The following is a 16,363-nucleotide window of genomic DNA, read 5'->3' as shown; positions in this document are numbered from 1 at the left end:
TTCAGTTCAGTTGCTCAGTCGTGTCTGACCCTTTGGGACCCCATGAACCGCAGCATGCCAGGCCTCCCTGTCCATCACCAACTCCCAGAGTCCACCCACCCAAACCCATGTCCATTGAGTCGATGATGCCATCCAATCATCTCATCCTCTGTCATCCCCTTCTCCTCCTGCCCTCAATCTTGCCCAGCATCAGGGTCTTTTCCAGGGAGTCAGCTCTTCGCATCAGGTGGCCAAAGGACTGGAGTTTCGCTTCAACATCAGTCCTTCCAAAGAACATCCAGGACTGATCTCCTTTAGGATGCACTAGTTGGATCTCCTTGCAGTCCAAGGGACTCTCAAGAGTCTTCTCCAACACCACAGTTCAAAAGCATCAATTCTTCGGTGCTCAGCCTTCTTCACAGTCCAACTCTCACATCCATACATGACCACTGGAAAAACCATAGCCTTGACTAGACAGACCTTTGTTGGCAAAGTAATGTCTCTGCTTTTGAATATGCTATCTAGGTTGGTCATAACTTTCCTTCCAAGGAGTTAGTGTCTTTTAATTTCATGGCTGCAGTCACTATCTGCAGTGATTTTGGAGCCCCCAAAATAAAGTCAGCCACTGTTTCCACTGTTTCCCCATCTGTTTGCCATGAAGTGATAGGACTGGGTGCCATGATCTTAGTTTTCTGAATGTTGAGCTTTAAGCCAACTTTTTCACTCTCCTCTTTCACTTTCATCAAGAGGATTTTGAGTTCCTGTTCACTTTCTGCCATAAGGGTGGTGTCATCTGCATATCTGAGGTTATTGATATTTCTCCGGGAAATCTTGATTCCTGCTTGTGCTTCTTTCAGCCCAGCGTTTCTCATGATGTACTCTGCGTAGAAGTTAAATAAGGAGGGTGACAATATACAGCCTTGACGTACTCCTTTCCCAATTTGGAACCAGTCTGTTGTTCCATGTCCAGTTCTAACTGTTGCTTCCTGACCTGCATTCAGGTTTCTCAAGAGGCAGGTCAGGTGGTCTAGTATTCCTGTCTCTTTCAGAATTTTCCAGTTTATTGTGATCTACACAGTCAAAGGCTTGGGCATGGTCAATAAAGCAGAAATAGCATTTTTTATTATTGGGTACAAGTAATAGTAATTATAACACTTGGATTACAAATGTACGGAAATACCAGACCACCTGACCTGCCTCTTGAGAAACCTATATGCAGGTCAGGAAGCAACAGTTAGAGCTGGACATGGAACAACAGACTGGTTCCAAATAGGAAAAGGAGTACGTCAAGGCTGTATATTGTCACCCTGCTTATTTAACTTCTACGCAGAATACATCATGAGAACCGCTGGGCTGGAAGAAGCACAAGCTGGAATCAAGATTTCCCGGAGAAATATCAATAACCTCAGATATGCAGATGACACCACCCTTATGGCAGAAAGTGAACAGGAACTCAAAATCCTCTTGATGAAAGTGAAAGAGGAGAGTGAAAAAGTTGGCTTAAAGCTCAACATTCAGAAAACTAAGATCATGGCACCCGGTCCTATCACTTCATGGCAAACAGATGGGGAAACAGTGGAAACAGTGGCTGACTTTATTTTGGGGGCTCCAAAATCACTGCAGATGGTGACTGCAGCCATGAAATTAAAAGACACTAACTCCTTGGAAGGAAAGTTATGACCAACCTAGATAGCATATTCAAAAGCAGAGACATTACTTTGCCAACAAAGGTCTGTCTAGTCAAGGCTATGGTTTTTCCAGTGGTCATGTATGGATGTGAGAGTTGGACTGTGAAGAAGGCTGAGCACCGAAGAATTGATGCTTTTGAACTGTGGTGTTGGAGAAGACTCTTGAGAGTCCCTTGGACTGCAAGGAGATCCAACTAGTGCATCCTAAAGGAGATCAGTCCTGGGTGTTCATTGGAAGGACTGATGCTGAAGCTCAAACTCCAATACTTTGGCCACCTCATGCGAAGAGTTGACTCATTGGAAAAGACCCTGATGCTGGGCAAGATTGAGGGCAGGAGGAGAAGGGGATGACAGAGGATGAGATGGTTGGATGGCATCACTGACTCGATGGACATGAATTTGGGTAAACTCCATGAGTTGGTGATATACAGGGAAGCCTGGCGTGCTGCGATTCATGGGGTCGCAAAGAGTAGGACAGTACTGAGTGACTGGACTGAACTAAGGTACTGTTACTATACACAATATAATAAATCTCTAAATCCCATAACAGCCCTCCCAGTTTACAGATGAGATAAAGGAACTACAGAGAGGCTAAGTATATTGTCCAAGATCACCTAATTATGGACAGAGCCAGAGTTAGAAGCCAGAATCTATGTTCTTAACTACTTTCCTATACCTCTATGTAAATCTAACTGAAAGCTGATAGTAATCAGGGTATTTAAATCATGTTTTATACTAAGTACATAAAAATTTTGTCCTAGATTGTCATAAACAGTGGTATATGAAATTGAAAGAATTATCTGTCATGAGGGTAGTAGGTTGAAAGTAACTATTTAAAAAAGCTGAATATCTTCCTGTGTAACTATTTGACCTCAGGTGTTTATTGAAATTTTCAGTTGTTGTAAATTTTTCCCTCAAAAAAACTTTAATATTTTAAGCATTGTATTTTTGGTTAATGGCCTGTGTTTGATTATATAGCTATTTGCAGTATTTGCTGCTAAAATTTTAGTGTCTGATAATTTATTACTGGGCTTCCTTGGTGGCTCAGATGGGTGAGAAGCTTCCTGCAAAGCAGGAGACCTAGGTTTGATCCCTGGATCAGGAAGATCCTCTGGAGAAGGGAATTGCTACCCACTTCAGTATTCTTGTCTGGAGAATTCCAAGGACAGAGAAGCCTAGTGGGCTACAGTCCATGGGTTCGCAAACCGTCAGACACTACGGAGCGACTAACACTTACTAATCAGGCATATAGATGTCTTTGAATTTAGCTTAGATTGCCAAGTGAATCGGAGAAGGCAATGGCACTCCACTCCAGTACTCTTGCCTGGAAAATCCCGTGGACAGAGGAGCCTGGCAGGCTGCAGTCCATGGGGTTGCTAGGAGTTGGACATGACTGAGCGACTTCACTTTTCACTTTCATGCACTGGAGAAGGAAATGGCAACCCACTCCAGTGTTCTTGCCTGGAGAATTCCAGGGACGGGGGAGCCTGGTGGGCTGCCATCTGTGGGATCGCACAGAGTCGGACACGACTGAAGTGACTTAGCTTAGCTAGCCAAGTGAATTTAGGAAACTGTTTACTTCATATGCATAATAACAAGTAGCATTTTAGTACTGTTAGGTGTCTAATTCTCAACTGTTAAAATCAGGTAATTTAAATTTTAGGTGGATTTCTAAAGACATATAAACTCAAGAAATTAGTGCTGTTTAACTTTTTATGATATCTGTCCCCTTAGACTTCTGCCTTGAAAAATAACTAAATCCTTTTAAAACTTAGAGCAATGTGATTGAAGCTGCTCCAGATATGAAGAGAGAGAGTGAAAAGGAATGGTACTTTGGCAATGCAGACAAAGAAAGGAGTGGGCCATATGGATTTCATGAGGTATGTGTTTCAGAGAAACTTTTCATGGAAGTCTTAGCCTTTTTAATGTCCTCCTGTTTAGCACATATAGAGATGTTTAGTATTTTAAATCTGTGATTTAATTTGCTATCATCAGTTCCAAGGACTTCATTTCAATTTGGAAGACTCACATATCTAGACACACACACACACACAACCATGTCTTTAATTCTTAGTTTTAAAAGCTGTTGGGACTTCCATAGTGGTTCAGTGATTAGGATTCCACGCTTCCACTGTAGGGGGCCCAGGTTTGATCCTTGGTGTGGGAACTTAAGTTCCCCTGTGCTATGGCATGATCAATGAATCAATAAATAAAACTATTTCAAGAGGAATGCATCCTCAGAATGCAATTAAACACTTTAAAAGCCGTTGTCATGGCATCCCTAATAATTATTAGGGAAATAGAAACAAAACTCAATGAGATACCATCTCACATCAGTCAGAATGACCATCATTAAAAACTCTACAAATAACAGATGCTGGAGAGGGTGTGGAGAAAAGGGAACCCCTCCTACCCATACTGTTGATGGGACTGTAAACTGGTCCAGCCACTGTAGAAAACAGTATGGAGGTTCCTCAAAAAACTAAAAATAGAGTTGCCATATGATCTAGCAGTCTCACTCCTGGGCATATGTCCAAACAAAACTGTAATTCAGAAGGTACGTGCACCTGTATGTTCATTGCATCGCTATTGACAGTAACCAAGACGTGCAAATAACCTAAATGTCTGTTGACAGATGGGTGGATAAAGAACAACACATGCAACACATGGTACCTAAATACAGTGGAATACTACTCAACCACAACAGAGAATGAAATAATGCCATCTGTAGGAACATGGGTGCAACCAGAGATTATCACACTAAGTGAAGTACGTCAGAAAGAGATACTGTATATCACTTATATGTGGAATCTCAAATACGACACGAATGAACTTATACATGAAACCTAAACAGACTCAGAGACTTGTGGTTGCCAAGGAGGGAAAAAAGTCGGGGAGGGATGGATTGGGAGTTTGGAGTTAGCAGATGCAAGCTAGTATATATATAATAGAATGAATAAACAGCAAGGTCTTACTGTATAGCACAGGGAACTATGTTCAAGATCCTGTGACGAACCATAATGGAAAAGTATATGTGTGCAATAGAATGTACTTTGCTGTATAGCAGAAATTAACATTCTAAATCAAGTATACCTCAATAAAAAATTATTAAGAAAATAAAAATTATAAAGTTTTGAGGTAGTGCTCAGATTTTTCATGACTTTTATATAACAATAGCTATCTTAATAATTATGTTAAACAGTAATGCTTCTTTATGGTATGAACAGGTAGGTTTTAATATGCAGTCTTAAAGTCATTGAAAATTGCATATCCAGTTCAATAGCAATTTCCATCTGAACATCTGGTGATGTTTGGTCCTTCCCTCTCTCTCTCTTTTTGTTTCTTGCTGCTGCACCGCGTCTTTGTTTCTATGCCAGGCTTTCTCTCATTGCGGCAAGTGCAGGCCACTCTCTAGTTGTGGTGCATGGGCTTCTCAGTGTAGTGGCTTCTCTTGTGGAGCATGGGCTCTCGGGTGCGTGGGCTCCAGTAATTGCAGTATGTGGGCTCAATAGTTGTGATATGCAGGCTTTTAGTGCACGTGGGCTTCAGTAGTTTTGGCACATGGACTTAGTTACCCTGTGGCTTGTAACTTTCCTGGACTAGGGATCGAACCCATGTTCCCTGGATTGGCAGGAGGATTCTTTACCACTGGGCCACCTGCCCTGCAGGGAAGTCCTGCCCTCCCAGTCTTGACTTCCAGGCTAAGTTGGCATTTAGTCAAAGATAGTTTTATAGAAGACCAGGCCTTCTGCTTATATGTAATTTGGTTGTTTATACTCTGCCTATGGTTTTTATTATTTTGTATGTTTCTAATGCTCTGCAGTTTAACCAACTAAATGGTTATTTTCTAATATTAAACAAATTTGAGTGCCTGAAGGCCTGCCAACAAAATCTGTTGTTTTCTAATAGTGAATTTGCACATACATTTCATAGCTTTATATTTTCTGTGAAATAGAAAACATTAGCAAACTTCATTTTGTTTGGTCTGCTTGTAATAATGATGCCTTTGATTCATTTAGATGCAAGAATTGTGGACCAAAGGAATGTTAAATGCAAAAACCAGATGCTGGGCTCAAGGCATGGATGGATGGCGACCACTTCAGGCAATACCCCAGCTTAAGTGGTGTCTCTTAGCCAGTGGACAGGCTGTACTAAATGAAACTGACCTTGCCACCCTTATATTGAACATGTTGATCACAATGTGTGGATATTTTCCAAGCAGGTAAAATGTAACTGAATATTTCCATGGTTAACAGGGACTCTAAAACATGTTGTTTTCCTCATTTTTATAGATGTTTTCTAAGGCATTGTATTTTTCTAGTGACTTAGAGCAAAGGTTTTCCATTTGTGACTTTTTGAGGGAATGCTGTTTTGAATTTTGGAGCTTCTTGAAATGATATAATGAAATAATCTGCAAATTTTATTGATAGGGTAGCTAAAAAGCAACTTCGTCTGGGAAGCTTCAAATAATCTTTAAAAATTGAGGTTTACTAGCTGTTCTCTATCAACAGTACAAGTTGTCATATTCATGTGATTGGGGTAGCAACATTTTGAAATAAACACTGTAGTTCATAATAATGAGTGCCTAGTGCCTGCTCCTGATCTGTCAGGTTAGTCTCTCCTGGTTTAAGAACCTGAGTCTAGGCCCATATCTTGCTGCACTTGACTAGTGAAGGTATCCAGTGATAGTCATAATTGTAACCCTTGCATAGAACTTTGCAATTTTTATCAAACTTGAATATATATCATCTTGTTTTGTTACTATAATAAAGATATTTTGTCATGGAATTTACTGATTAGTTGTTGATCTTATAGTACTTGAGACTTTCATAATTCCAGTTCTCTAAAATATGAATTCAGGTCAAGCTTAAAAACATAGTTAGTATTCAGAAGTAATGTAGCATAAAAATTAAGGCCTTATCTGGAAAATACTGAGTAGTTAAAGTTTAAATTTATGTGAAAAGGTTTGATATGCCCTTTGGGGGTAATATCCACTGACAGTGTTTTGGACAACATCAAGTTTAATCAGTTAAATAGTAAATAAGAACCTCTGGCTGTTTTAGGGTACTGTTTTTCGAGGAAATCTTATGGAAGGAAATGAAATCCTATTAAGCAGTCAATAGATTTAAACCAAAATACCTAATCATGTTCCCAGCTGTATGAGAGCTTAGTCTTCATTAACAAAAACATAAGGTAACATGCTTCATGCCTAGTAGAATGCCACATTCTCTGAACATACAAATTTTAATAAAGGTATTAAATTAAATATTAACCGTAGAAAATATTTTTCTAGGGATCAAGATAATGCCATCATTCGGCCTTTACCCAGAGTGAAAAGATTATTGTCAGACAATGCTTGCCTTCCCCATATTATTCAGGTAAGTTACTTTTATGTAATAAACTAGGAATAATATTTTCAGAATCGTTTTCCCTTATTTAACTGTATTGTGAGCACCGGTCTTTGTTTTATTGTAGTCTGTTCCATTTTCAAAAAACATGAATTACTGTGGAAGGGTGTACATCCAAGAACCTAGAATTGGGAAGCCTCCAGGCTCCAAAATTTTCTCAAAATGTTTTTTTTATTATCTGTTCTTAAAAATCACAACAACATAATAACAGAAAGGTGACATGCTCAAGTTTATGGTGCATGATGGTGTTTTTAGGGGTACTGTTTTAGGGAAGCATACAGCAGGCCACAGATGTAGACGTGCTGGATTATATCTCAAGACATGGATGCAGCAGTCTTGTCAGCATTTTGAGTCTTCTTAGTTATATGTTTCCATGGATCTCAGCTGATCCAGAGTATTGAGTTGAAATTATATTGGATGTACTAAAGTATCTTTTATTTATTCCTTATTGTTATTCTACTCTGTGGGAAGTAAGCTGCCTAAACTCAAGATGAGCCCCAACTAAGTCAGTTCCTTGAGATTTCAGGTCATTGTTTTCCCTATCTATTGATTATTCTATTGTCAGATCTAATTTTTTATATTAACCACACATTTTGTGACTTTAAAATATGTCAGTAACTTGTGCAGTTTGTATCTTTCAGTTGTACTTTGGTGTGAGAAGGGAGAGGAGAGTTACTCAGTATCATTTTATGTTCACAGATACTTAATAGGTGCCTGTGAAAGTCACTGGTAATGAAAAAAAACTTGGAATATGACAGTGACAGGGCCCTATCAACTTTAAAAAAAATCTTCCCCAACTTCTGTTGTTTAAGCTTGCCAGCTTTTCAGTGTTCGTGTACTCTTCTGAAGAGCACTGCAGTTACTTCTTGGAGCTACTACCACCCTAGCCTAGATGTCTCTGTAGCTGCACATGTGACATGGTACAGGAGAAGGGTTTGTTTTCCATCCCGGCCTCTCTCCTCATGTAGATAAAGGACCGTGCCTAAAACATCTGCCTCTGCCAAACATTTTCCAATACTTACAAACTGAGAGAAAAGAAGTAGATGTAAACAAGGTTGAATTTCGGGCCAGGAAGGATTGATTGAAAAACAAATTTTAAGAGATGTGGTCAGCATACCATGAAGTTTTGAGGGGAAGATATATTTTAATTAACCAAAAGTTCTTGGTAATATCTGAACAAGTATCAATAGAATGATAGAAGAAATTTATTGATAAACCTAGCTGCTTTTAAGCAGTTTGTGCCTCCTATATTTTTTTTATACCATTAAAAAAAAAAGTTTCTTAGAAGCTGTTTTTGTTTTCACTTAATTTTCTATATTCTGGGAGGCCTTATTCTTGCAAAGCATAGTTAGGAAGCTGTAGTGTTTTTCAGGAACATTATCTACCTATATTGCTCGGTACAGGTTTCTGTACATCATTTGACCGTAAGAGCAATAACCAGTTTTACCATCTAATACAGCTTCAGGATTTTTGGAATGGTCTAGGATGTAGCAAATGAATATCCTAAGTTTTATGGTATAGTCACTATTTCAGATATTCTAGGTTGTTGCTTGTTAATTGCCATATTTTTGTTAGAGTGATGTCTAATCTTAACACCATTAACTCTAGGAAAAATCCTATGTTATTATGTCTCAGTTTTTCTTTTGTAAAATATGTCCTAGTACTATTTTACTGTGTATAATCTAAATACCTTGTTGAATAGATAAGACACCAAAAACAGAAAAATGTAAATTACTTGAAGACATATGGCTGTGCAGTCTCATATACTGAATCTAGAACTTTGACCCCTAGTTTGAGCTAATACTTATTTTCATTATTGTAATTTTTTTACTGGTAGCGTTTGACTCCAAATTGGGGATTCCTCGAAAGTAAGTGTTCATAGCAAATTGAAATGTTACTTTTGTTAAGATAAAACTTACTAAATTTATCACATGTTTAGTCATAGCAGTACTTGACACTTTTTTTTTTTAATTAGTCCCGATGCATTCCAGAGATTCCAGATAGTTCCTTCAGTATTGCTAGCTCAGATTTCTGGAGATGGCATCTCTTGGTACCGTCTGGTAGTAGCAGCCCTACTGGTATTTGGTTACCCTCTTGCCTGGTACCTGCACTTGCACTATTGTTTTTAGTGCTGTTCCCCTGAAAGCTGTGCTCTGCTCAGTTCTTTGAGTTCCCAAATAGTCTTCACAAGATGCTTCATTTCAAATAAACTGACCTGAAACTAACCCAAAGTGTAGCTACTCTTCTTTTTCCTTTTGTCATTAACAGAGAAGTCCATTCAGGAAGAGTCCTGCCCAGAAAACAATTTTCCCTCTAATCAAACAAAACAGCTTCAGGCATGGTTGGGCTTTTAATGAATAAGTCTTGATTACTTCTCTATTAATATTTTACTATCTCTGCATTAAATCTATAAAATATTTTTCAAATCTGCTTAGAAGCTGGTAGACAAACATACTGAGTCAATCTGATTTTTATTTTACTACTTACTGCTTGGCTTCCCTCTTAGCTCAGTTGGTAAATCATCTGCCTGCAATGCAGGAGACCCAGGTTCAAGTCCTGTGTTGGGAAGATCCCCTGGAGAAGGAAATGGCAACCCACTCCAGTATTCTTGCCTGGAGAATCCCATGGACAGAGGAGTCTGACAGGCTACAGTCCACAGATCTCAAGATCTGGTTTAGCGACTAAACCATCACCACCACTTTCTACTTAGGAGAAACTGTAACTTAAGCACATGAAATGCATAAAACCTAAGATGAATGATGATGTTGCAAGTTTTAATAGCCCAGTAACAAAACATTTTATTTCTTTTTTTTAGCTACTGTTGACCTTTGACCCTATCCTTGTTGAGAAGGTTGCTATTTTGTTATACCATATTATGCAAGATAACCCACAGTTACCTCGACTTTATCTAAGTGGAGTATTTTTCTTCATCATGATGTATACAGGTTCCAATGTGCTTCCTGTTGCTCGGTAAAATTTATTTGAAATTATTTGAATTGTACATGGACAGATTTATTGAATTTATGTTTTGTGAGCATACCATTGCCTTTATTATATTTTTCATTTTAAGAGGTGTTTATATATCTGAAAATTTGAAAATTAGAAGATTGGGGAAAAGTTTTTCAGAATCACACCATTTTACCACATCTAACATAAAAATTGTATCATCATCTAGTATTTTAATCATACAGATTTAATGTATTTATATTGTTTTACATTTTGCTTTTTTCTTAAAATTGAGTAATTTTTTTATTATATAATTATTATATGACCATCATTAAAAATTTTTTCTAATTCGTATAAATCTTGCCTTAAATAAAAATTCAGCAGTTTGAGAATATGGATTTACAAGTTTAAGAGCCTTTTTTTATGGCTTTTATTTATAAAAAAGATCTGGTCTTAGCAGGGTCCTACTGTATAGCACAGGGAACTATATTCAATATCCTGTGATAAACTGTAATAGAAAATAATATAAAAAAAAGAATATATGTGTATAACTGAGTCATTTCACCATACAGTAGAGACTGGCACAACACAGTAAATCAACTATACTTCAAAAAAAAACCCAGTCTTAGAAAATTAAGGTTATTAAATCTAAATCAGTTCCTGTACCTGATAAGTAGTTTTTTTTTCCCCTAGATTTTTGAAGTACACACATACCAAACAGGCCTTCAAGTCAGAAGAGGTAAGCCAGATTAATCCTCTGAATATGGGACTTAATAATGGGGAACCTGTCCTGGTACTAACGTTTCCTAAGGTGTATATGTTTATTGGCTTATAAGCACTTGAAGGCAGATATTCTTTTATTCAAATTTTGCTTTCCTTGTGGTACCTTGCACAAAGAAAGTCTAAGCTAATGTTTTCAAATAAATATTGCCTATTAGACTTAATATTTAAATTATAGATATGAGTATAACCTGGCATTTGCTATCTATGAGTATAATTTGTTCCCTTTGTGTAAAATTTAATTAGTAGTGGTAGTAAATAATTCATTATATGCCTGAGTCTCATATAGTCAGCTCAGATTCAGTAAGACTTTCACATTCTTTTTGTTCAGATCCCAGTGTGGGAGAAGTGCTAAGTTTTTATTTTGAGGCTACTTACTTTTTCAGGTGCTCTCAAGTATTCTTGCCATTTTACTTGGGGAGGAATAATAGGAATGTAAAAAATGAGACTTTATCCAGGTAGCTTTGACAAATGTAACTTTGACCTACATTTTGCAGAAATGTTTACTGCAAATAAATAACTGAATCTTGTTTGAAATTTTGTTAGACTTTTCATGAAACATTGATTTTCAGATTTTATTGAGAGTGGTATAAATCGAAACTGGACCTCTGTTTAAGAGACTAACCAAGGAGTGTTACATTACTTTGACAACAGACACAAGACCAAAACTGCATGTTTTATAGAGAAGCCAGTAAAACCCTAGAAAGTAATCTATCTACAATCTAATAATATTAAAGTGATGCCCATGGAAGTATGGTTTCCATAGCTCTATACAAATAGAAAATGAGAATAACAAGTTTCTTAAAAAGTTGGGTCTAATGCTACCACATTAATGCAACATAAAGCACTTTTGTCATTCTTTTTTTCCCCTTTTTTCTGTGCAGTTATGTATATGTAATCTTTTTTCAAATTTTATATTATAAAATCATTTCACCTAACTATTTTGAATAATTACAGCAAAACAGTATTTGTTTATAGCAGAACTCTAGATGTAGAACCAAATAATAGTATTCTAAAGGACAGAACAGCAGTTCTTCGCCTAAAAGTTTAACAGTGAATTTATGGCTTTTATTAGTAAAAAGCCTGAAAATATTCATCATCTAATTTGTCTGTGCACTAAGTAGTAAAATCATATGTGGGCTTTTTTCACTTCTTTGTCAGATCCTAGAGGAATAAAATGTCCTCAGTTTGCCTAGAAGGAAATAAGAAAAGTATTTATAGTCCTTAGGGGTTCCCCCCCAAGTTAGGTAAAGAATTGAGTTTTAAAATTTACCATGATTAAAAGTATGAACGTTACCCTGACTCCATTTGGCCAACCAGAGAATATGAAGTTCTTAATACCATTAATTATAATTACTTTTAATAGAAATTCTCCATCTAAGTTTTAGCCACACATCATGAGGATAGGCTTTAAGATCTTCATTTTTCTAGACTTATTTTTGAAAACAGAAGCAAGTGTAGGTTGGGAACTACTGCCAACAGTGTAACAGAATAATTGATGTAAATCTTTGCTGGGTTTTCCTTTTGTTGGTCACTACCATTACACATGGTCAGAGGCCAAATGCCCTAAATAATGTTGGCAGTACCTGACCCCTGAGGAGAATTAAGGCTGCTGCAGGGCTAGATACAAGTTCCATCTTGAAGCTCATTCCAAGGCAGTTCATACCAGGAACCTTACTCTTCTCATTTTGCCATTTTTTTCCATCAAATTTCCAAAGCATAAAAGCAGTATGTTCCAATTAGCTTCTTGAAATGTTCTCTAATCCCAATTCATTTAGTAGAAAACTGGAAGATAACTAAAGTTTTAAAGTGTTTCTAACTATGTTTTGTTTTGTTTTAAAGACAAAAGGACAGGATATTTTTCAGAGAAGTATACTTGGGCACATTCTACCAGAAGCAATGGTTTGTTACTTAGAAAATTACGAGCCTGAAAAGTTTTCTGAGATCTTTCTAGGAGAATTTGATACTCCAGAAGCAATCTGGAGCAGTGAAATGAGGTAAATAGCCAGTCGATTGTATTTTATACAGACTCTCAACCTTTTGCCTTCTGATTTGACTTCTGTGAAAAGATTTACTTTTAGTAGTTGCTTAATCTCAAGCTACAGTAGTCATTGGTGCCAAATCAAGTGACTTGTTCACAAGGCCCTCAGCTTTTTTCTTGTTCTAACGTGATGTGACAAAATTACTGTTACCTTAGTAGAGTTTTACATAAGGGTGTGGAGCCTATTGCCACTGGACTTTCAGGCAATGAATTAATGTATATGTAAGGGACATATGGGGCTTAAATTAAGACACTTCTTCTGAGTATTTGGAAATAGAACTGTGTCCCATTTAAAAACTATGCCCACAAAAGTAGATCGGACTAGAGATACCTAGAGTCATTTTAATTAATTTCATTTTAATTAAATTGAAATTTAATTTGATTTCAATGTGTGCTAGCGAGCACACATTGACCGTAATCTGGAAGTTGCCAGAGGAATGCCATAGTAAAGTCCATTTTCCATCAAGAAAAAGGAGAGGCCCAGAAGCAGATATCAGTATCCATACAGGCTGTGTCTGGTAAAGACTTGGCAGTTCATGATTCCAGTGTCAAGTTTGCCTCTCTGGACAACCCCTCAGTCTTCCTAGCTGGATGGCAGTTGATTTTCTGAGTCAGTTACCCACTCTTTTTTTGGCTGGCCCACACTCACAGTGCTACCTGCTGGTCATCATTTGGCTTCTCTAATAGTTTGACCTATAGGCTTGACATGTACTAGTCACCAATTTGAATATATTCTGTATGACTGTCATATTTTTCACTGGGAACAAATGTATAGCAATATGAATAAGTTTATTATTATTATTCTGTGTAATATTTTTCTTCTGAGATTGGTTGGTATGAGTCCCTCATCTAAAGGATGTAGCTTTGTGTATCCTGAGCCGATCCGGTTTCTGCTTAGCTGAGGGCCAGATCCTAGGTTGTGCTAATTTAACTAAAATAAAGCCCACAGAGTGAGCTTCTTTGGGGAGAGAACTGACTTGATTCCATGTCTGTGCCCTCATGCATGCAGATTCCATACCTTTTGACCGTCTAATGACTGAATTTTCAGTAAGAAGGGTTGGTATTCTCAGTCTTTTTCTCTTTGGTCTTCTCCATAGGTAGTACTACAAACAAATTTATATCCATAGAGTGTTTGTACACAATAAATTTAGAACACTCTGAGTAACATTCTTAAGCTCTCATTTTAGGTTAATAACTGAATTACTCTGAAGAAGATCCATGTAATTATCTTGCATGATTTCCTGTCGTAAACTTTTCTTTAAAATACAAAATAAAATAGGGACTTCCCTGTTGTTCCTGTGGTTAAGGCTCCATGCTCCGAATCCAGAGGGCCCAGTTTCAATCCCTGGTCAGGGAACTAGGTCTCACATGTCTCTATTAAGATCTGGTACAACCAAGTAAGTAAATATTTTTTAAAATAAATAATTCCATCATAATGCTTGGAGACTTTTCTAATTGTAGGCGGCTCATGATAGAGAAGATTGCTGCCCATCTTGCTGATTTCACACCTCGTCTTCAGAGTAACACAAGAGCACTTTATCAATATTGTCCCATCCCAGTTATCAACTACCCACAACTAGAAAATGAACTATTTTGTAATATTTATTATCTCAAACAACTTTGTGATACACTCCGGTTTCCAGATTGGCCAATTAAAGACCCGGTAAGTCAGCAGATTAATTTGTGCCTTCTTAAATCATAAAAATAACCTCTAATCGCTTCTGGGTATTTCTTCTTTCTAAGAAGGATAATAGATTTCTTAAATAGTTCTTTTTACTTAAGCACTCTGTAATTTGAGTGTATTTGGGTAAATCCTAAACTGAAAGACAGTTTTTTCAGGGAGCATAAAAGGACTTTACAATCTTGATCTTTTCTGACAAAAACAAACTCAATTTCATACATGTAACAAAATTTGTTGAAGTTTCATCGCTAAGTTGTGTCTGACTCTTTTCAACTCCATGGCGCCTTGCAGCGCACCAGGCTTCCCTCCCTTCACCCTCCTGGAGTTTGCTAAAACTCACATCCACTGAGTTGGTAATGCTATCCAACCATCTCATCCTCTGTTGCCCCCACTTCCTCATGCCCTGAGTTGTTCCCAGCATCGGGTCCTTTTTCATTGCATCAGCTGTTTGCCATCAGGTTATATTGGAGCTTCAGCTTCAGCATCAGTCCTTCCAATGGATATTTAAGGTTGATTTCCTTTAGGATTGACTGGCTTGATCTCCTTGCTCTCCAGAGGGCTCTCAAGAGTCTTCTCCAACACCACAATTCAGAAGCATCAGTTTTTTGGTGCTCAGCCTTCTTCATGGTCCAATTCTCACATTGTACATAACTGTTGGGAAAACCATATTTTTGACTGTCCGGACCTTTGTCAGCTAAGTTATGTCTCTGCTTTTAAATATGCTGTCTAGATGTGTCATAGCTTTCCTTCCAAGGAGCAAGCATCTTTTAATCTCATGCCTGTGGTCACTGTCCACAGTGATTTTGGAGCCCAGGAAAATAAAATCTGTCACTGCTTTTGCTCTTTCCCCTTCTTTTGCCATGAAGTGATGGGTCTGGATGCCATGGTCTTTGTTTTTTGAATGTTGAGTTTCAAGCTAGCTTTTTCACTCTCCCCTTTCACCCTCATCAGAAGGCTCTTTAGTTCCCTCTTTGCTTTCTGCCTTTAGAGTGGTATTATCCGCATATTTGAGGTTGTTGGTACTTCTCCCAGCAGTCTTGATTCTAGCTTGTGCTTCATCCAGCCTGGCATTTTGCATGATGTACACTGCATAGAAGTCAAGTAAGCAGGATGACAGTATACAGCCTTGACGTACTCCTTTGCCAATTTTAAACCAGTCTATTGTTTCATGTCCAGTTCTAACTGTTGCTTCTCTACCTGCGTACAGTTTTCTCAGGAGACAAGGTGGTCTGGTAGTCCCATTTCTTACGAATTTTCCACAGTTTCTTGTGATCCACATAGTTAGAGGCTTTAGTGTAGTCAGTGAAGCAGAAGTAGGTGTGTTTCTGGAACTCCCTTGGTTTCTCCATGATCGAACAAATTCCTCTGCCTTTCCTAAACCCAGTTTGTATATTTGGAAAGTCTCAGTTCACATACTGCCTGAAGCCTCACTTGAAGAATTTTGAGCATAACCTTATTAGCAGGTGAAAGGAGTGCAGTTGTATGGTAGTTTGAACATTCTTTGACATTGCCCTTCTTTGGGATTGGAATGAAAACTGACCTTTTTCCAGTCCTGTGGCCACGCTTAGTTTCCCAAGTTTGCTGACATATTGAATGCAGCACTTTAACAGCATCATCTTTTAGGATTTAAAATAGCTCAGCTGGAATTCCATCTCTTCCACTAGCTTCGTTTATAGTAGTGTTTCCTAAGGCCAACTTGACTTCATGCTCCAGGATGCCTGGCTCTAGGTGAGTGATCACACCATCATACTTATCTCGGTCATTAAGACCTTTTGTTGCATAGTTCTGTGTGTTCTTGCCACCTCTTCTTAATCTTCTCAATCTATTAAGAGATTATATA

At 37.7% G+C, this 16,363-nt stretch overlaps 1 protein-coding gene across 3 annotated transcripts in view; it reads left to right on the top strand.

The window, feature by feature from the left end:
* The window catches only part of DNAJC13 (DnaJ heat shock protein family (Hsp40) member C13), a 163,967-nt gene that overhangs the window by 96,749 nt on the left and 50,855 nt on the right, over window positions 1-16,363 (top strand). For all 3 annotated transcript variants that reach the window (XR_011561546.1, XM_019962425.2, XM_070770885.1), the window contains 7 exons: window positions 3,443-3,547; window positions 5,687-5,889; window positions 6,961-7,045; window positions 9,891-10,045; window positions 10,715-10,760; window positions 12,644-12,798; window positions 14,304-14,505. Coding sequence is in view for 2 of the 3 variants with exons in the window: in XM_019962425.2 (XP_019817984.2) it covers window positions 3,443-3,547; window positions 5,687-5,889; window positions 6,961-7,045; window positions 9,891-10,045; window positions 10,715-10,760; window positions 12,644-12,798; window positions 14,304-14,505 (951 nt within the window). In the remaining variant the exon portion in view is untranslated. The remainder of the gene's footprint in view (window positions 1-3,442; window positions 3,548-5,686; window positions 5,890-6,960; window positions 7,046-9,890; window positions 10,046-10,714; window positions 10,761-12,643; window positions 12,799-14,303; window positions 14,506-16,363) is intronic.

Source organism: Bos indicus, chromosome 1 (genome assembly GCF_029378745.1).
Source record: "Bos indicus isolate NIAB-ARS_2022 breed Sahiwal x Tharparkar chromosome 1, NIAB-ARS_B.indTharparkar_mat_pri_1.0, whole genome shotgun sequence".
NCBI classification, from domain to species: domain Eukaryota; kingdom Metazoa; phylum Chordata; class Mammalia; order Artiodactyla; family Bovidae; genus Bos; species Bos indicus.
This window is presented reverse-complemented; position numbering and strand designations above follow the sequence as displayed.